General features: G+C 54.5%; 1 protein-coding gene across 2 annotated transcripts in view; it reads left to right on the top strand.

Moving 5' to 3' along the window:
* The first annotated feature begins 456 nt into the window (after window positions 1-456).
* The window catches only part of TNFRSF1B (TNF receptor superfamily member 1B), a 35325-nt gene continuing 14932 nt past the window's right edge, over window positions 457-20849 (top strand). The window contains exons 1-4 of one of the 2 annotated variants that reach the window (XM_019976618.2): window positions 457-614; window positions 17793-17892; window positions 20008-20136; window positions 20539-20688. In XM_019976618.2, coding sequence (XP_019832177.1) covers window positions 537-614; window positions 17793-17892; window positions 20008-20136; window positions 20539-20688 — 457 coding nt within the window. In that variant the 5' untranslated portion in view covers window positions 457-536. The remainder of the gene's footprint in view (window positions 615-17792; window positions 17893-20007; window positions 20137-20538; window positions 20689-20849) is intronic. The other variant, XM_070768198.1, reaches the window with a different exon arrangement.

The raw sequence follows: 20849 nt of genomic DNA, 5'->3' as shown, positions 1-20849 counted from the left end.
CTAAAGTCTAAATGAGCGAATAATCTAGGACGCCCCTAGCTGAGCTCGTGTCAGTTTTGTGCGATATTTTCCCCCAATTGTGCCCCACTCCTCCACGAGAGTGGAGAGCCTGACGCGGGTGGGAGGGGTAGGTGGACGAGGGCAGGTCGGCAGGCAAAGCCTTGGGGCAACCACAAGCCTGGTAGGAGCCTGTCTCCCGTGAGGGTTTCCCGCGCCACCTCTGGGAAGCTTGATTCTAACAGGAGGGGATGTTAGAAGGAGATTGCAGGGTCTCGGCGGGCGGGGAGTGGCTGGCGCTGGAGGTCCGAACCCAGCGCCGAGGCGGGCAAACTCCGGTGAGTGTCCGGGCTGTGGTGCAGGGCGGCCGGCGGGGGGCGGGTGCAGGAGGAGGGCAAGGAGGTGTGTCCGTGCGCGGTCCCGCCCCCCGGCCTGTCTGGGGCCGCGCACCGGCTTTCGCTTTCAGTCAGAGGCGCCGAGGCAGCCGAGCGGGAGCGGACGCTCAAGGGCGCGAGGGCTTGGCCAACCCGCCCGCACCTATGGCGCCCACCGCCTTCTGGGCCGCGCTGGCGGTCGGTCTGCAGTTCTGGGCCGCGGGCCGCGCCGTGCCCGCCCAGGTAGGTGACTCGCGCGCCCCCGCGGGAGGCGGCATCCCACCCACCCCCGGGTTGGCGCGCGTCCCCCGCCCCCGGGGTGCCCTGACACAGGAGCTGGACTCCGGGCCGTGGAAACAGGATCAGACGCGCGCGCCTTTGGAGACCTTAAGGGGACCTCGGGTTTGTCACACGTGCGCCCGAGGTCCGAGGTCTGGAACTCTGGACACCGCGGTCGGGGATCGCACCCTGGTCCCTCCGTCAGCGCAGCCCAGGGCGTTGGTGGCCAGCCAGCGGGCTCTGGACAGATCCCAGACAGACTCTGGACCCCAGCTCCCGTTACCCCTGCGACCCCTGCCTTCCCCAGGGTGGGTTTGGGGTGAGGGTAGGCGGTGAACTGTACTGGGGCGCTGTCCCCACTGCAGATGCCCGGCACCTTCTTCAGAAGACTTCCTCCTCTTCTGGGCAATGCTTTTATTTTTTCTTAGAAATACTGGGGCTGTGCCTCTAAAAGAATAGGGCAGGTGTGCAGTAAGTGCCTAATAAGGGCACATTCAGACTATGGGCTGTCTTCCGAGACCTTTGCCCAGACCCCACTTCAGAGTCTGCCCTGTCAGGAAGATGCTGTCCTAGAGTTCCCCTGGTCTGACCTCCCTGAGGATCTGGGGACAAGGGTGGACTTCTGGGCTGGTTGTCAAGACTGACATGATCTCTAAGGGGCTCCAGGAAAACAGAGAGAGCAGAGACCTCAGAGCTGTTATTCAGTACTGACTGCACTCACCAGACAGCAAGGGAGAGTGTGCAGAGGACTGCTCCTCCTTTGCCCTTTGTGGCTGGTAAGACTGAATGGCTCCATTTTGCAGAGAAGGAAAACTGAGGCTCAGCAAACTCCTTGTATTTCATAGAAGGGCATGGGAGGGTGCTCTTCCCTTAAAAAGGACATCTCTTCCTTTCCCTTCTTGGCAAATGAGCAGGTGTGCCTTCACCCCTTCTCACGATCTTATGGATGGGTGTATACTGACCCGTCTGGACATCTTTACCAGGGAAGAAAGTAGGAGGTGGTATTGACTCATGTAAGGTGACTCACAGGCTAAGGCTAAAGATACCTTAGAGTCCAGTTCTCCAGGGCAGAGGATGGAGGCTGTCAGATCAGAACTGACTCACATTTGGTGTGGGGGCGGGTTGCTGCCCCAGAGATTGTTGTGTAAACAGAGGAGGTCAGGAGAGTCCCAACTCTGAGACCTGAGTATGGATGCCCATGGCTGTGGTCCCCAGCCTGCCTGCAGGGTACCAAGACTAGGGGCATTGTCTGCCTCACCAAAACTGGATCATGGGAGCTCCTGGGGGGAAAGGGCGTGGGGCTTCTCTTCCGGACAGTGGCCACTCGTCCTGGAGTTGTTAGAGGGCTTTGCCTGAGTCTCTCGCTTCCCTCCCCTGTGACCTGCTCCCATATCAGCTTGTTCCCTCCTTCCCAGGATTGTCTCATCGCTGGGGCAACCATCCTCAAAGTAGAGCACCTCTCTCCTTGCCTGAGAAGCAAAAGGCCCCCAGTAGCCAAGGCAGAAACTGCTCTCCCCTCCACCCGACCTGCTGCCCCTGTGTCTCAGGCCAGGGCGAGTGAGGCATCTGGGTATTTCATGGTTGTTGTGTATCTTCACACTCCATGCTGTCCCCTCTCCATGGTAACCCCTACCCCATCCTTCAGGGTCTTTTACACATTTCCCCCATCCCTATCCCAAAGCCTTTCCTGAGTTTCCCAGTTGAATTTGATGAACTGCTTTTAGAACTCCCAGCCCTTCATCTCCCTTGCGGAGAGACGTCATTCTATTTTTTAATCTGGTGTTTTATCCACCTCAGTAGATGGAATGTTCCTTGAGGACAGGTTCTGTGCAATCTTTCTCCGTATTATTAGCACCACCACAACACCTTTTTTTCGAATACCCACTGAGTGCCAGGTACTAGGCTTTGAATTTAATTGCAGAATCTTGCTGAAACCTTCCTTATAGCAGCTCCTAAAAGGGGGTCTTCCCATTTAGAGATGTGGAAACTGAGTCTCCGAGAGGTTATGGCATTTCCCAGGATTGTAGAACTGGAGGGTAGGGGGTGAGGAGATTTGAATACAGGTCTCTCTGATTCCAAAGCCCTTCTCACTCTACTCTCCCTGTGCCTATGTCCCCCTCCTGCCCCCAGTCGGGTCCCTGGCACTCAGTGATGTCCAATTATATTGGGTGTAACAGAGGGAGTTGCAGAAAGAGCCCCAAGGAGACTTGAACTGACTGCAGGTGCAGGAGAATCACTTTGCCAGCTGGGTTTTTGCTTCCTTTAAAAGCTGTATATGCCAGCTGGTGTGAAATGCATCATTCATTCATCTAGTCATTCATTCATTCAACAAAGAAATGCCAGTAAAGCTGACAGGTTAGGTGGGTGATTGGTGCCGACTGATGGGGGTGGGCAGGACCCCAGCTGTCTAGCTTTCTGTTGTTGCTGGGAGGGGGCTGAGGGGACCTCTACCTGCTGGGTGACCTACCTTCCCCTGGAAGTCCTGAGGCTGAGGGGTCTCTGTTTGCCTTATTATTATTATTATTATTTGCTTGGGGCCAGCTTGAATTAGGGGAGAGGTTGGGGGCCCCCAGCTTGGCCTAGAGATATCAGCCTTTGGTGGCGATGGGTGATCCAGGGTACCTGCTGTCCTAGGATGTCCCTTTGCCCCTGTCTGAGATCCCAGAGGGGAACCTGCTTGCTGGCTGAGGATGCGGCCCTCACTGGTCCTGGGGCCTGGCCCAGTGGCTCCTGGAACACTCTTCTTTTCCAGGGCTGGGAGACATTTACGGTCTTGACCATCAGGGCTTCCTGGAGGAGTAACCACGAAGAATGGAGGGGGAGAGTTGTACTGCCATCCGTTGGGTGTTTGCGTGTGTGTTACCTTCAGCTCTACATATCAGCTTAGTTCTAGCTTTATACAATGCTGGCTGCTTTTCTGTTGTTCAAATGTGTGACACACACACCTGCCTGAAGCCCTTTGCACTTGCTTCCCCTTTACCTTGAATGCTTCCAGTGTTCTCCTGTGGTCTCATTCCCGTACTTCCTTCTGCTCAAATGAATTCTTCTCAGGGGTGCCTTTTCTGGCCAACTTACATACAAACTCCCCTCCAGATACTCTCGCTCCCATAATCTGCTTTGTTTTTTTATATAACACTCCTGGCCTATTAAATTTCTTTCACTTGCATTGTGTCTTTCTACTCGAATGTTAAGTCAGGTGTGGGCAGGGACTTGTTCACTACTGTAGACTCATAGCCTAGAAGAGGATTTCTCATTCTCAGTGCTCTTGACATTTGGGCTAGGTGGTTCTATGGGAGTTGTCCTCTGAGTTTTAGGATGTTTAGCAACGTCCTTGACCTCTACCCTCTAGATGCCAGCAGCACTCACCCTTCAGTTGTGACAGTTGGAAATATTCCGATAGGGTTTCCCTGGTGGTCCAGTGGTTAAGACTGCGCTTACACTGCGGGAGGCGCAGGTCTGATCCCCGGCGGGGTGACTTTTGCCTGCTGTGAGGCTCAGCCAAAAAAAGAAAAAAAAATGTCTCCAGATACTGCAAAATGTCCCCTGGGGGAGAAATTACCCCAGTTGAGAATCACTGGCTTAGAACACTGGCTGACATGTAATTAGTGCTAAAAAATATTGACTTAATGTCCGAAAATATTCCTCTGACCTTTGTAATGACCCTGTGTTTTGAATGAGATGGCTGAGTTTGAAGAGCCAGTGGTGGCAGGCGGGGCTGGGCTCCAGTTCGTCTCCTCTCTGGGGTGATTCTCTGGGCTTTTCCTCTGCTAGGTCTGCTGAGGCTAGCAGTGCTCTCCCCAAAGTGCTCACCCGCCCACATCCCCCTCTCGGCTCGTGACAGGGCCACCCACTGGCAGTGACTCAGGAACCCAGGAAGCATGTGATTTGCCCGGAAGCAAGCAGGGAGGGAAGCCAGGGGTTTAGGATAGAGAGAGGGGTGCTACCAAGGGAAACAGGAACAAAGCAGAGATGCTGTGACTCCTGCTTCCGGACATCCCATCAGGCCCCACGAAAGCAATATTGATGACTTAGCAGAAGGGCCCCGGCCTCAGAGGTGGACAGACCTTGGCTCACCCGTTACTTTGCTGTTTATAGACTGTGTGACCTTGACGTACCTGTCCATCTATGGACGCCTGCCTTTGTATTCCCATCTGTAAAATGGGAATGATCCCCCACCTCTCTGGCTGGTTGTCAGGATTAAAAAGTGCTTTCTAAGTTGTGCAGCCCATTGGCAGTTGTTAGAGCATCTGTGGCTTTGCTGGACCTGGGAGTCCCCGTGGAGTCAGATTCCCAGGATCCCGTGGGAGGGATGGCAGACCTCCATGTGCCCAGAGCTCCTGCCCAGAAAGAACAGTTTCCCTCCTGCCCGCCTTCTAGCTATGCTTCCTGCTCAAGACTCCCTTCCTGGGGCTCCTCACACCACCTGCCCAACTGCCTGGCCTCAGGAGCCCGGTGTGTGGCAAATGCTATGGGGTCAGGAAATCCTCCCCACCCCCTACTCCTTTCAGTGAGTGACAGGTGCTGGATCTCATTTGAGGGTGAACAAGGGGGACATGGGGCATAGAATAGGGGAGTCTTATAACCTTGCTGCGGAGAGGATGCAGAAGGCCTCGACTTTCTCACCATCAGCAAGATGGGCATGGGATGACTCCAGACTGCCTTTAAAATCTCTTCCATCTCTGACCTCTGCAATCTGGAAGATTCTGTTTACTTGTAACCCTGAGAATGGGAAGCCCTGTGAAGGCTCTTCTACGGTCATGCTGTCCACGACTGCCATTCTCCAAGTGGCTTCTGAGGTAGCAGGGCCCTGATAAAGGAGCACTGGCCTGGGGGCCAGGAGACCAGAGTTTCCATCTGTGCACTGAAGTACCAGCTCACTATGTGACCTTGATCGGGTTACTTAGCCTCTCTGGGCCTAAGCACCCCTATCTCTATAAAACCTAACAGCACTGATCCTAACACACTCTTGGAGTGCTGGAGAAGCATCAGCTTTGTGCTTGACACAGGCCACAGACTGGGGGTGAGGAGGTTTAAGAGTTTTCCCAGGAAGGAGAGTTCTTCCCTCCCCACCATTAATATCTCTGCTTCTCAATCTCTCTTCTTGCTGACCTCAATCCCACTTGCTTTGGCTGGAATGATTTCCCTGACTCAGGCCGCAGTAGCATCAAGGCTGCTGGTCAGCTTGCAGCCAAGACAAGATGCACAACCCTCAGGCAGAGTAGGCTTCATGGGTTTCTCACCTCCCTACCCCTTACGACCTAGTTAGCCCCTCTTAATGTTCAGGCACTTCGGGGATGAAAGTCTGTGCCGTGGGCATCACTGTGGACCTGCTGCCTGGGAACCTGCAGGTAAAGGGAAGCCTTGAGTGGGGAGAGGGCGTTCCTTGCAGAAGCCTTTGTCCTTGCGATGCCTCTGCACAGCCACCCCCCGGCTCTGAGTCCCCAGACTTTGGACATGAGCACCCCTCTGCTGAGATGCCAATTGTGGGGTTGGGACTCTGGAGCCCACAGTTTCCACCGTGTCACGTCGTGAGGTCACAGGTGGTGGTGACATCACTGTGGTTTGGGGCTCTCGAGGTGCGTGCACAGGAAGAGGAAGTGTCTGTTCACGGAGAGGGGTTTGCAGGAGTTGATTTCCGACTGCCCCAAGTTTGAGCAATGCTGGGGGAGGTGGTTGGGGCAGGGCAGCTGTCCAGGAGGCCCCAGCTCTGTCTCTGCCCTGGTGTTGATCGTGTCAGATCGCCCGACCTCTCAGCTTCTGTGTCCTCTTTGCAGGGGAGGAGGGCTTGGAACAGGCTGCATCTCGGTTGTTGCCTGAGGAGGTTGAGGATCACAAAACCACCTTGTGTTACTAGAACAAGACCTGTTAGCTAGCCCATGAGGCTGCAGAGCTCACCTCCCTGGCCCCGGGCAGACCAGCTACCCTCCTACTCTTGGGAGCAGACACTGAGTGGGCATGTGTGGGAACAGTTGGCAGCCCAGGGTGACTTCGAGGGACACAGGTGGATCCCTTTGGCCAGCAAATTGCTGGTCCATCCCCGGCTTCGGAGCCGGGACCCTAGGTTGATTTAGTGCTCTGACTGAAGATGGGGCAGAAATCCCCAGGGACTTTTGTTTTCCTCTGCCGTCCAGACAGCAGCCCACCTGTCTGTTTCCATCTGAGCCCGGCCCTGTGGTGGGTATGGCTGATGTGGCCACAGGTTCAGGGAATTGAGTGGGCTGGAGGGTGAGAGTGGCTCAGGGAGGGAGTTGGGGCAGGGAGGCTGTGGACAGGCATCTTCCAGGCATTCGCAGAAAACCTTCTCCAGTGCCGTTCAGGAGAGATGCCCGAGACTGTGAAAGTGAGCAGAGCGTGGAGCGGGAGTGGGGGTCCTGGGCCCAGCCATGGCTTGGCCTCCAGTTTCAGAGGGCTTGGCCAGTTCTCTTCTCCTCTCCGACCCTCAGCGGAGACCAGCACACCTGGCTCAATCCCACTCTAGAGTCCTTCAGTGCTGACTGTTAGATGGGGAAGAGGGGAGATGGTGGGGAGGGTCGGTGACTTTGGGCAGGAGGTGGCCTGCCACTCTGGCTTCCGTTAGGCTCCTGCTCAAATCCAAGGTCTGGACTTGACAGTGACTCTTGAGGAAGGGCCCCAGCATGTGGCTTCAGTTAGCAGGACCCCTGCCAGCATCCAGGGCACCCCTCCCTGCCCTCTCCTGCCGACCCAGAGTCCTGCGTCTGTCTGTCACGCATGCGCAGAGGCTCCAGGTTCATTCAGGTTGTCCCTGGTGAGCCTGTCCCCTCCTGCTCTGCATTCACAAGCCCCCAGTCCTGCTGCTTCCTGTCCTGTCCTCCTGGCTCTCTCAAGCCCCCATCTCCCACCTCATGTCATGATCCCCTATCCTCTCTCCCCTCCTCCATCACCCCATGTCTTCCTGACCTGGCCCCTTGGTCCCTCCCATCTTTTCTTGTCACCTTCCTGACTCTGTCCCCCACATTCCTCTTCCTGCAGTGACCACATGGGATCTTTCTAAAAGCTGAGCCCTGGAGGGTGGGCAAGATTGGGCTGAGTGGATAGTTGGAGGATGGATAGCAGGGAACAGTGGCTAGACCATCCTCAATTAAGCAACAGCCTTGTTAGACTCAGTGATGGTACTTGAGGCTATAAACTCCTGGTGGTTTAGTCACTTAGTCGTGTCCAACTCTTGTGACTCCCATGAACTATAACCCACCAGCCTCCTCTGTCCATGAGATTTCCCAAGCAAGAATACTGGAGTGGGTTGCCGTTTCCTTCTTCAGGGGATCTTCCTGACCCAGGTATCAAACCTGCATCTCCTTTCTTGAAGGCGAATGCTTTATTGCTGAGCCACTAGGGAAGCCCGAGGCTATAGGCTATTCAGGATCAACTGTACAAAATTTAAAAATTTAAACATTGTATCAGCTATAATTTTTGGAGTATTTACTAAGCACTTTACATGTGTTATCTCATTTAATTTTCACAGATGTCCCTTGAGGTATATACTGAGGTTTTTAAGCCTCATTTATTGGGGAAAAAAAAGCAAAACACCTTTGATGCTTCCCTCCAGTAAGGAGTCTGGATTCAAAGTCAGGCATCCTTATCCCAGTGTCCATGCTTTCAGCTACCACATTCATTTTGAATCAGGAGTTGAGGCAACTGGGAGCCACCGAGAGTTTTTGGGCAAGGGAGTGACCAGAGCAGAGGGTGTATTAGGAAGATCACTCAGGCCTCAAGGGAAGGACAGGCTGTTACTATAGTTTAGGCAAGAACTCTGGGCTGATGGAGTGGCAGCAGAACAGGAAGGAAGAATCGAAGTCTTCAGGGAGGAGGTGGGCTTTGGGTTGGACTAAGACCTAGGGTGGAGGCCGAGGACTGGGGAGGAAGGGGAGCTGGCCCTCCCCACCTCATCCTGCAACATGAGGCCTCTCTGGCCTTAACCGTTCCCCTGAAACCTGACTGTGGACCATGTCAGCCCCCTGTGTTCCTGGAGCTCTCGTGGTCAGCCTCAGGTGAGCCTGGCTTCAGTCACGGTGGCCGCCGCTGGGGTGGCCCTAAGCCTGGGTAGGGCTGGCCTGAGCATCTCCGGTATGAAATATGATGAGCCCCACCATTGGCAGAGGGGCAGGACTTCTGGGGGCCTGCTTTGCTTGCCTCTGCTGCCAGGACCTCGGGACCTTCTCCCTGGTTTGGTTTTCCTCTCTGTGGTGAGGTGGGGAGAAAAGGGACCCGCCCCTCTGTCACTTCCCTTTGACGACTGGGAGAGTACAGTGAACCCTGAGCTAGGACTGACGGCCAGTGGGTGCTTCGTTGGTGCCAGGCAAGGGTCTAGTGCATCATTTGCCCCCAGTGACGTTTGTCCTTGAGGCCACCAGGGGAGGGGTCATCAGTATCATCCCCATTTGATAGGAAAGTCAGTCAAGGCACAGAAGTTAGGCTCTGGGCTCAGGCTCTCAGCTCACTAGAGGCAGAGCCAAGAGTCCACCCCAGATGGCTCCCTCCAAGCCCAGCTTAAACTACCACCTGGATGTCACAGTGGTTGCAGCAGCCATGAGGGGCTCTGCCAGCCTGAGGACGCCACCCTCTCTCTCTACATATATGCCCATTTCCTGCCCAGTTCTCATGCTGTAGCCCCAGCTCATTTCAGCTAATGGGAAACGAAAACTTTTGCTTCTGTTAAACAATTCAGCATCTATTAGGTCCACCCTTCCCACACCCCACCCCACTGTGGGCTGTGCGCCGGGCTGGGCGTAGAGCCATGAGTAATAAAAACCTAACGAGTAATGCTCAGTTTTTACTGCTGCTGGGCACAGTGCTGAGCACTCCACACGCCTTGGCCCAGTGAATCATAACAGTCCCATGAGGTGGGCACTGCTTTTGTTCCCATTTCAGAGATGGTGAAACTGAGGCTGGTGAGTGACAGGGCTGGGACAGAAATCTGATATCTTGCTCAGAGCTCACACTAGAGGGTGCAGACACAGTGGGAAGATACAGGGAAACAAATAATTTAACCAAGAAGTGGTCTGGGCAGTAGAGAGATAAACCCAGGTTGTCACTGGAGCCCTCAGGGAACCTCTGACCCCCAGAGAAGGTTTCCTTGAGAATCTGATAGTGGAGAGGACTTTTTTTTTCCTGGAGTGTCAATTTTACTTTACAATTTTGAGGAAAAGCATTATTTTCACATTAAAACTAATCTATAGCTAACACAGTGCTATAAATCAACTGTTCTCCAATAAAAATTTTAAAAAACCAAAAAACAAACATATATATTATGGCATGACATAGAAAAGTTTCATGGTAAAACATAAGACTTAAAAATTTCATCTTGTTAGAGCCAGCATATTTGAACCCCTTCCTTAGATTACTTTTCTTTCTTTTCCATCAAGGTATCCTTTGGTGGAAAAGTCTGAGTAGTGTTGATATAGTAGGCTTGGCAGTTAAAGAGACCTGATTTTTAGGCCTGACTAGTGGAGAGGACTCTTGAAAGAAGCCCAAGAGTTGGCCCTGCACTGGGGGTGGGCAGGATCCTGGGGCAGAGGGAGCAGCAGGAAGGGGCATGGAAGACGGGGAGGGAGCCAGAGGGGACAGTGCGGGGTGAAGACTGGGTAGGAGATATTGTCATGGCCTGGGCAGTGACCCCCAGACACCAGGCTGAGAACATTGAGCTCGGGCCAGACTTGGCGTAGGAAGGTGACATCGGGTCTGTCTGGAAAGCCTGGGGACCAAGAAAGAGTAAGGAGGTTGTAGGTGGCAGAGAGATGCTGAAGGCGGGGCCGAGAGAGATTGAGGAGGTGATATGGCCTGTCCTGGGGGGTGTGTGTTGGGGGGATGGAAAGGGTTGGGGGTGCTTTCTGCAACTAGACTGAGGGTTCCTTAGAGGCAGGGACCACACCCTGGTATCTTTCTACCCTGGTGCTTAGCACAAAGCGTGGCCCCAAGAACCGGATACCAGCCTGGGCTTCCTGTCTGCCCCCAGCTCACTTCTAACGCGACATCACAGGCAGTGGGCCAGGAGTGGGATGTGTCACCCGGGGCCGCCGCCTGTGATGTGGTCGGTCCTCCTGACGCAGGTGCCCCGTGTCTCCGTGACGGCAGACGAGCCTCCACCGCCTGGCTCCGGCGTCACCGCCCTGTAGGCTGCACCCCGAAGTCCGCGGGGCTCCTGAGCATCCCCTAAGATCTAGGCCCAAATGGCTCTGCCGTGTCTCACTGTGCATCGAGGCCCCCAGGGACCTGCCATGGAAATGATATGGTTTCTTTATTGGTTGAAACCGGTTTCCATCTGTGCGCGGATCCCTGGGTCCTGGGGCAGATACTTCCTCTGTTCCCCAGGCTGTGCTGTCTGCCCTGGGACCCTGGAGACCCTTTTGCCTTGCTCACTGTGTGTTCTCTGGAGAGTCACTCTCCCTCTCTGGGCCCCTCCTCTGTAAAATGAGGCAGCAAGAGAAGATGCCGGGGCTCAGACTATCTGAGGACACTGAGGGAGGTGTGGCTGAGGCTAGCTCCTGTCTGCTTCTTCTTAGCTGCATGGTCCCAGACATGGTATCAAATCTCTGGAAGCCTCTGTTTCTGCATCTCTAAAATGGGGTGATGCTGACCTCATTGTGTCGGTTCAGAGATTAAATAGTGCCTGGGAATGTCCCCAGCACTGTCTGCACACAGTAGGTGTTTCTCCTGGGTCTGAACAGCCTCTTGTTCTTCCTGCTCTGTGAAAAAGAGAAGTTTTGAGGGGCATGTGCTACTCTGCAAGCCTGAAGCTTCCTCCGTGGCTTCCTCCCCCATCACGTCCTCTTCCTGGTCTCACTGTGCCCAGGGATGCTCCCGGGGGAGGCTGGGAGTCAGACCCCTTCGCAAGGGTACTGGCATTTAGGGTGGGGGGGGGTCTCCAGAAAATCAAGAAGGCTTGGAGACCCCCACAATGCTGCATCAGTATGCTGGCAGGAAGGGCCGAGTGTCTGTAGATTTTGTGCTTTCAGATGACACAGTCTTGGTGGCAGCCTCTTCTTCCTCTTCCCCAAGGCCTGTCCTTCTCTGCCTTCCCCTCTCACAGTCTATTTATAAATAGGAGAAGGAGCTGGGGGCCCCCACCTTGGGGTGCCTACAGAGTCTTGTTCAGGGAGCAGGGAGGCAGGAAGTCAGCTGGTACAGGGTTGCCCAGTTCCCCAAAAGAGCGCGCTGACTCAGGCTCCAGAATCAGAGGGACCTGCCTGGTGCCCTGGCCCTGATGTTGCTGGGTGGGCCACAGTGCATTGCCCGTCTTGCCCTGGTCTCCCTCCTCAGGCCCGGCTAGCTGCCATTTCTGGTCCTCTAGGGTGAGAGTGGGAAGGAGTAGGGAGGGGAGGGAGCAGAGTGGAGAGAATTCATGCCTCACTCACCAGCTAAGTCTGGTCCTTCTCTAGCTTCGCCCTCCTGCACACCTCTGTAGCTCGCCTCCTTTCAAGGACTCACAGCCACATCCCTGTCCCTTAGCCTGGACACTGTCCTCTGGCCACTTAATGGGCCCCTGGGCTTTGGCCACTTGCCCAAACTCTTTATTTTGGGGTCCCCTCACTGCTCCAGGTGAGGTCCTCTTGAGTAATGGCCCTTGGAGGCCACCTACATCGAGCCTGCCTTCTCCTCCCTCTGCCCCAAGGAGGCTCACTCCACTGTCCCACAGCTGACCTGCCATGGTCTCCTGATCTTAGGCTTCTTGAGGAATGGGCCAGGGCCAGCCTGAGGGTGACCACAAAATTCCAAGGGTCACAGGTCTACTTCCCCAGACTTCCCTTCTAGGAGGGAAGGAAGCCCACATGGGCTGCCCAGCACTTCACCCGAACTGGGTAGCCTGCTTCCAACAACTTGTCCTTGCCTTGCCTGATCTCAGCTGAAACCAAGGCAGAGAGTGCCCACTTCCAACATGCCATCTGACACAAGTCCACACTGTGTGCAGACCCTCAGAGTTTCCCCTGGGTCTCCTGGGAGTCTGGGAGAAGATGATGGACCCCAGTTAAGACCCCCTGACCTGTATGCCTATGATAATCCAGGGAGGAGGAGACAGGCAAGGTGTTATGTCAGCATTTTACAGATGACAGTGTTGAGGCTCAGAGAGAGTAAGTGATGCTCCTAGGACCAGCTCATGCATCCAGACCCTCTGAACTGAGGCCACTATTACTCCTGTGATGCTAGGTGTCTGTGTGCCTGGGAGGATGGACATCTCCAACTCCCCTCCTTCCAGAGGCCACATGCTCAAGCTGTCCTCACCTGGGAGAGAGTTTGAGGGACAGAGCTGGGCTGGGAAGCCCACCTCCCAGCCCTCAGTCTTGCCTGATATCCCAGCCCCTACATCCCAGATCGTTCAGTTTTTCCATCTCTCACATGGGTGGCCCACCCATCCACCCCATCCTCCTGAGGTCTTGGGAAGAGGCTGAGCTTTTTGACACCCATCTTTAAGAAAGCAGAGCTAGGGCTTCCCTGTGGCTCAATGGTAAAGAATCCGCCTGCCAATGCAGGAGACATGGGCTCGATCCCTGGTCTAGGAAGATTCCACATGCCTCAGAGTAACTAAGCTTGTGTGTCATAACTAGTGAGCCTGTGCTCTAGAGTCCGGGAGCCGCAACTGCTGAGCCCACATGCTGCATCTGCTGAAGCCCGAGGGCCCTAGAACCCGTGATCTGCAACAAGAGAAGCCACTGCAATAAGAAGCCCACATACCACATCTAGAGAGTGGTCCCTGCTTGCCACACTAGAGGAAAAAGCTTGTGTAGCAACAAAGACCCTGCATAGCCAAAAATAAATAAAAAGTTAAAAAAAAAAAAAAAGCCAGAGCTGGAAAGAGCTTAGAACCTCAACTAGGCCACACAGCCGTTTTACAGATGAGGAAACTGAGGCACAGAGAAACCTGTTACCACCCAGAGTAGGGGAGCTGCCTGAGTGGGGGAGGGAATACCTTTGGGGTGGGCCCTGTGGCAGGGAGGGTTAAGATCCAGTCTTCCTGGGGTGGGGAAGAAACACATGGCTGGAAGTTAAGAGACCTCTTTGAGGCTCAGTTTTCTCATCCGTGGCTTGGGAATAATAATAGTACTGACCTCACAGCGCTGGGCTGAGGAGTCAGAGGGACAGTAATGCATGTGAACAGCTCTGCACGAGGCAGACTTTCAGGACCAGGTGCTGCTGTATCTGTCTCCTAGCGCCCTCGCCCCGTCCACCGTAGTCTTGCTGCCTGGCCCCCTGGCTGCATGGAACACACGGAGCACGTCCTCGCTGGAGCCCCTCGTCTCGCCTTGCTTTTCCCTTCTTAGCTCCTGCTACCACTTCCCATTTTCCTCCGTGCATGTCTGTGTCTCCCCCACTAGAGCCCAACTTCCTGGGGCAGGGACTTGCATGTGTTTGATGCTGAGTGCCCGCCACCTAGAACCACCTGCGTGCCATGTGCTTGTTGAACGAATGAACGTTTCCTCCTTGGCCCACGTCTTTCTCCACCACTAAATGGGAGGTTGTCTGAGATGATCTCTAAGGTTCCAGCTCAGTCCATCCTGAGCTGCTGTGCCTCCATCCTGCCCCCACTTCTGGGTCCTGTTCCCCTCATCATTGGCTCCCACGTGTCCCTCTAGCACCTGGCAGAACCGTGGATTAGCGGGGCCAGCCCTCCCTGCTCACAGACTCTTACCTTTGAGCGTTTGGTGGCCTTGCTCCTGCTTGCTCCTGAGAGATCAGAAGCCCGGTGACTCAGGCAGGTCTGAGCAGCACCCAGTCTCAGATGCTGGAGGTCCCTGCCTGCTGCCGGAGACTGGCTCTTCTGAGGTTCCTGCGTGGTCACCTGGGAAACCAGCTCAGAGCTGAAGTCAGAGGATGTTGGCCTGAAGCTGAGGGAGGTCCCCTGCACTGGTGTGTGTGTGTGAGAGAGAGAAAGAGAAGGACTGAGAGAGAGAGAGTGCCCATGTGAGCCAGCGCCCACATGAGCCAGCGCCCACGTGAGCCAGTGCTTCAGGCTCTGCTCAGCATGAAGGTGGATGAACAGGAGCTGGTGGCACGGTGGTGACTCAGGGCAGAGGGCAGATCCCGGGAGCTGGCCCCTTCAGCTGTCCTGAGGAGGGGACCAAAGATTTCTCCAGTGGGACCACAGCAAGGGTCACATCGGATCTCCACCTCTCCCCTCCCAAACCTCAGACATGTGACTGCATCTCCCTGAGCTGTGAAATGGGCACACACCTGCTAAAGGGTGGGAGTGGGATCTTAAAAAGTGCCTACAGCCAGGCCTGACAAATAGTTCCTAATGAGTATCCAGTTTTTTCATGTCAAAAAGCTGAGAACCTGGAGGAGTGATGGAGGCACATGGTGGGAGAGGGTTTGGGTGGTGCTTGGAGTCTTGGGTCTGTGTCCAGGAAAGCGGAGCTTGGGCCCCCCAAGAGAAGGGAGGCAGGTTGGGGGTGGCGGGCATGTGGCCTTGGGTGCATCACTTCACCTCTGGAGCATCTGTGAAGTGTTGGGGAGGAGTCTCTCTGTGGGTGGAGCATGTGCAGTTGCTCCTGGGACGTAGAGGAGATGGAGCTGCAGACCCCGATGTGAAGCTGCTCTGAGGCCTGAGGTGGATGGAGTGTGGGCCCTAATGGCCCCTTGTGCACAGTCCTGCCACCAGCCAGGCCCTGGCATTTCCTTTGGGAAACCCCGGGAGGTGGGTTTGCTTCTGTCTCCATTTTCCCATCTGTGAAATGGGTACAATCAGATGTGCCTTACACATTGGATGTTAGATTCATCCTTCTTTTCTTCCTTCTCGTTCTCCTTCCTCCTTCCTTCCTTCCCTCTATCATCATCTCTCCCTCTCTTATCTATCTATCCATCATCCCTCCATCCATCATCCATTCATCATCTGTCTTCTCCAATCTCCCCCTAAACACACACACACACACACACACACACACACACGGTCACAGGTCACCCACCTGTTAAATGGGTGGTTGATCCTCATCAGTGAGGTCCAGGTTTTTACTCGGGGACACAGTATTTTGAAAGGTCAGGTCTGCTAAGCATGCTGAGTGAATCCAGTACTAGCCAATTCATTTCCTCATTTTAAAATGTCAATCAGGCTCTCCTGTGTGTGGATGTTGTGTGGCTCTGAGCCTCCCCAACCCTAGACAAAAGAACTGGAAGCTTGCATAGCCCTAAGTTTCCCAGAGGCTGCTCACCATGTTCTGGGGGCCTCCAAGGACCCTCAGCTTTTACAGCTGCTTTGCTGACCTGAGGCCCAACTTGCAGGGCTGTGCTTTGGCCTGGCCTCTGCTCTAGTGAGCAGGGCAATGGAGGGAGTGACCTTTTGTCCCGCTCTGCAAGGGGCTTTCTGTTCCTCATTGTTTAGCCATGACATGGCAGTAATTTTTTTTTTTTTTTGTCCAAGAGGATAAACAGGCGTCAAGATGACTTAAAGGAGAGCTGACCTCCTCTGCCCGCTCAGGCTGGAGTCAGAGAGGCAAGAGGAAGTGTAGGGAAAATCTTTCATAGCAAGATTCAGACAGGAAAAGACCTGGGATGAGAGGCCTCAGGGAGGCCACTCTGGGCAGTGACCTGGGGGCCCAGGGGGTCCAGCTGCCTGCTTTTGTCCCGGAACCCTTGCCCTGTGGGTGGAGAGAGAGACCAGACTTGGCCGCAGCAGGGCCCTTTCCCGTCAGATCCTCTGGGCCCTGACAGGAAATCCTCCCCCAGGGAGGGCAGGCCTCCCTGGGCTGCATCTTGGGGAGGAGTCCTTCCCCGCTAGAAGCTGCAGGGCCTGTGGCTCTCAGGGCCTGCAGGGGTGAGGGGCTCCCCTAGTTACACTGAAAGTACTTGTAGGGAGGAAGCCCACTGGGTGCAGGGTCCTTGAGACCTGTGCCCACCCTCATGGGGGACAGGGGGCTGGAGGGAAGGAGCTGTGGCTCCTCCCTTTCTCATGGGGGAGGCTGCTGCCTGGGGTGTTCAGTCTGAGCCGGAAGAACAGCAGGCTGCAGTGAGGGGTATGGTGGGGACAGACCAGCCCTCCCATTCCATGCAGTGAATGCACAGGTGAATGTTGGAGTGAAGAGGGCTGCGGGCAGCACAATTCTGTGGTTTTGGGGCTCTCGCAGCCTTTGATCACTGCTCTCCGCCCTGACCCACCCCCGGTCATCTTGCTCCAGCCTGTGTGCCAGTCAGGTTTGCTCAGCTGTGGAGCATCAGAATCACTTGGGCAGGTTTTCTTTTTTTTTTCACAGTACAGCTTTCTGGGTCCACCCCTGGGCGCTGACCCTTTGTTGGGGAGGGAGTTGGCATTATAATAGACCCTTCCAAGGTGCTTTGGAAACATGCAGTGCCATGCAGTCCCCCAGCCACCTCTAATAAGTGGGAGGAGCCCTGAGAAGGAGCTTTGCTTCAGGACCAAACAGGAAAGGGAGAAGCACCAGGACTCTGTGTGTGTGTGTGTGTGTGCGCGTGCACACACACGTATGGGTATACACACGTGTACGCACAGGCATCAGAGCAGGCTGGGAGGACAAGAAGGTACCTCATTGCAGCCCAATGAGATGATTGCCAGAAGGGGGCATATTCAGTGTTTAAAGAGAGCCCAGAGCAGGAGGAACCTGAATCAGCCTGGGGGAGTCAGGGAAGGCTTCCCGGAGGAGGCAGTACTCAGCTGGAAGGACGAAGGGATGATTACCAGGTGCAGGAAGAAAGAGGGCAGAACCTAGGCATGGGCACTTTGTGCTGAGCTCTGTGATTCCTTGGAGAAGGAAATGGCAACCCACTCCAGTATTCTTGCCTGGAGAATCCCGTGGACAGGGGAGCCTGGTGGGCTAAGTCCATGCAGTTGCAGAAGAGTGGGACACAACTGAACGACTGAGCACTATGGTTCTCTGTGACCGAGGCCACCATCTTCTGGGAGGCTTCAGGGCCTCACATCTGCCGAGTGTAGGGTTAGGAGCCAGCCCTACCCTCTGGCCAGCTGCCTTGGTGTCTCTGCCTGCAGACATGAGTGTGCTACGCTGAGTGGGGTGAAGGGGAGGTTAAAGAAGGCATCTCTTTTACCTTTATCTGCCCCCCTCACCAAAGGGAGAAGTCCCCACATGGATAGAACTCCAGGAGGGAGAAAGGCAAACACTTGCCGGGCACAGATGGGGATGTGGGAGTCCACGCTGATGTCTGTCCTTCCCTTCCTCCTTCCAGGCTGTGTTTACCCCCTACATCCCAGAGCCTGGAAGCTCATGCCGGCAGCAAGAATACTACAACCAGAAGATCCAGATGTGCTGCAGCAAATGTCCACCAGGTAAGGGGTGGCCGCTGGGGCCCTCGCCCTCAGCCTGGCTGGGTCCCTGGGTGCCGGTGCCCTGAAGAGAGTCAGTGTGTTCGGGGCTTAGGGGGTTAGGGTCATGGCCCTAGACTCTTACTGAGCTCCCTCTGGTTCCATGAATCGACCCCCACCATCGCTCTTGCTTCTGGGCCATTGCACATGTCGTTCTCTCTGCCTTCCCTGGGTGTGCTCCCATTGATCCTTTAGACCTCTGATGGCCCCCTACTTCAGGAAGCTTGCCCACACTGCCTGGCCAGATTGGGCTCTACTTTTGAGCTCCCACTGGCCCTTGGCAGCCCCCATGGCAGCAGCTCTTTTTATACTGTGATCATGGCCTGGATCTCCTCTATAGCCCCCACTGTGCGCTACTTAGAACAGGGACTGTGTGGCTTGTTCTTTGCTGAATCCCCAGCACCTGGAGCAACACCTGACACATAGAGGTGCTCAGTGCATATTTGATTAAATCAGTGACTGCTGCCCATTTCATAGGTGGTGGACCTGAGGCCTAATCCCAGTTGAGAGAGCCAGGCAGCCCAACTCTGAGGGCTGTCCATCTACTCGTTTGTTTATATATTCATCCCTGTAATGTTTATAAAGCATCTGCTAAGTGTCAGGCACTGAATGCTGGGAACATGACAGAGAGCAGGGCAGGCAAAGTCCTCACCCTCATGGATTTTGCATTCTAACAAGAGCATAAGGCAGATAAACCAATAGAGGAGATAGACGTGTGGTCTGTGAAGGAAACAAGAGAGGGGAGGGCAGATGGAGGCAGAGTGGGACATGCTGGTCATGGAAGACCTTTCTGAGGAGCTGACTTGTGGGCAGAGATGTGCAGGAGGTGAGTCATGCAGATATACAGGGGGACAGAGGCCCTGAGGTTTAGCTTGTTTGGTGCACATGGAGAACAGGCAGGCCAGTGTGTGGCCCCAAGTGAGTTAGCAGGGACCATGGTAAGGAGTTTAGATTTTATTCTGCAAGATCAAGAAAGCCATGGGAGAACTTTGAGCCACTAGCTTGAGATGTGGGCAGGCACAAATGCACCTTTCACCATGGCCATTTTAAGAGATCCCAGGGAAGTGACTTTTCTTTCTTCTATTAACTGGCAAGGTCTCTGTAAGAAGGCACTCGAATAGCACAGCAGTGAAGGTGCAGGATAGGAATGGGGCTCAGAAGAGAAACTTCTTCACGGTTTGCCTGGGTGTTCTCAATCCCCAGGCACATCTTCTTTGAGGCCCCCAGGAGTCCCATGGCCTCATCCTTGATAGAATACCAGGGATGGCTGCTGCTGCCTTTTTTTTTTTTTTTTTTAACCTTTCTCAGATGAAGAATTTCAGCCAATTATAAAGAACAAAAGATAAGACTTCCCTGGTGGTCCAGTGGTTAAGACTTTGCCTTCTAATGCAGGGGTTGTGAGTTCCATCCCTGATCAGGAAGCTAAGACCCCACATGCCTTGTGGCCAAAAAGCAAAGCATGAAACAGAAGCAATATTGAACAAATTCAATAAAGACTTTAAAAATGGTCCACATCAAAAAAAAAATTTTTTTTAATAAGAACTGGTAAACCAGTTCTTACTAAAGTGTTATTGACTGATAATCAGCAGTTCCAATGGTGGAATTCCAGGCACCTGAAAAGAGCAGAAAAGGAAGGGTTAGTCACTTAGTCATGTCCAACTCTTTGTGACCCCATGGGCTATAGCCCACCAGGCTCCTCTGTCTATGGAATTCTCCAGGCAAAAATACTGGAGTGAGTAGCCATTGCCTTCTCCAGGGAATCTTCCCAACCCAGGGATCGAATCTGAATTTCCTGCACTGCAGGCAAGACTCTTTACCATCTAAGCCACCAGGCAAGCCCTAAAAAAGAGCAGAGGGGAAGATATTTTAGGAGCACTTCAGGGTTCAGAGATGGAGTGATGGCTGGCACACGCTAGATGGGAGATGATGCAGGAGCTGAAACTCTTATCAAAGAGCTTCTCAACCAGGCCTCAGAACTCTGGGGCTCTGGAGGACAGAGGATGAGCCTGGGTCCTGTCAGAAGCCACCCCCTGCCCCACTGCCCTCCTCCACCGAGACTCCTGGCCTTCACTTTTTCAGGCTACCGTGTACAGTCTTTATGCAACACGACCTTGGACACCATATGTGCCTCCTGTGAGAGCAGCACATACACCCAGCTCTGGAACTTGGTCACCGCATGCTTTAGCTGTAACTCGCGCTGCAGCTCTGGTGAGTCGGCTCAGAGTAAGGGGTGGGCCCGGGCATCCTCTCCTGGCCTCTTTGCCCTTGAGCTGGCTGGGCTTATTCTAGACCTTTGTTTTCATGCCCAAGGGCACATGTACAGTATAGCACTTCACTGTTTCTCGTCTTCAATAGCTCCTTGGGGCAGGCAGGCCAAGAGCAGCAGTGGGGGAACGGTGCCCGTTGTTAGAGTTGAGGACACTGTGCCTGAGAAAGTAGGTGTGCTTGTTCATACTGTGACGGAGACTCTGTGGCCAGCAGTCTTTATGCCCCATCTCGAGGCCGGTGCAGAGGTCTGCTGTCTGTGGGTGGTAGGGCTGGGTGGAAAGACAGAGTGGGCGTGGCCGGTGGAGGGAGGCGTGACCCTCGGCCGTCTTCTCCTTTCTCTAGACCAGGTGGAAACTCAAGCCTGCACAACGAAACAGAATCGCATCTGCACCTGCAAGCCAGGCTGGTACTGCACCCTGGGGAGGCAGGAGGGCTGCCGGCTGTGCGTGGCGCTGCGCAAATGCGGCCCTGGCTTCGGCGTGGCCAAACCAGGTATGGGGCCAGGGCCAGAGGTCCTTGGGGTACCCCCTTGGGTCTCTCCTTCCTAGGAACATCATCAGGGCGGCCGGTTACCCATCTGTCCACTTGTCCCAATTCATTCTTCCCTCCAGCCTTCCTGATCAGGCACCTCCTGTGTGCTAGGCCCTGGGGAT

Source organism: Bos indicus, chromosome 16 (genome assembly GCF_029378745.1).
Source record: "Bos indicus isolate NIAB-ARS_2022 breed Sahiwal x Tharparkar chromosome 16, NIAB-ARS_B.indTharparkar_mat_pri_1.0, whole genome shotgun sequence".
Classification (NCBI taxonomy): Eukaryota; Metazoa; Chordata; class Mammalia; order Artiodactyla; family Bovidae; genus Bos; species Bos indicus.
Note: the sequence above shows the minus strand (reverse complement) of the source record. Positions and strands in the feature narration are given on the sequence as shown.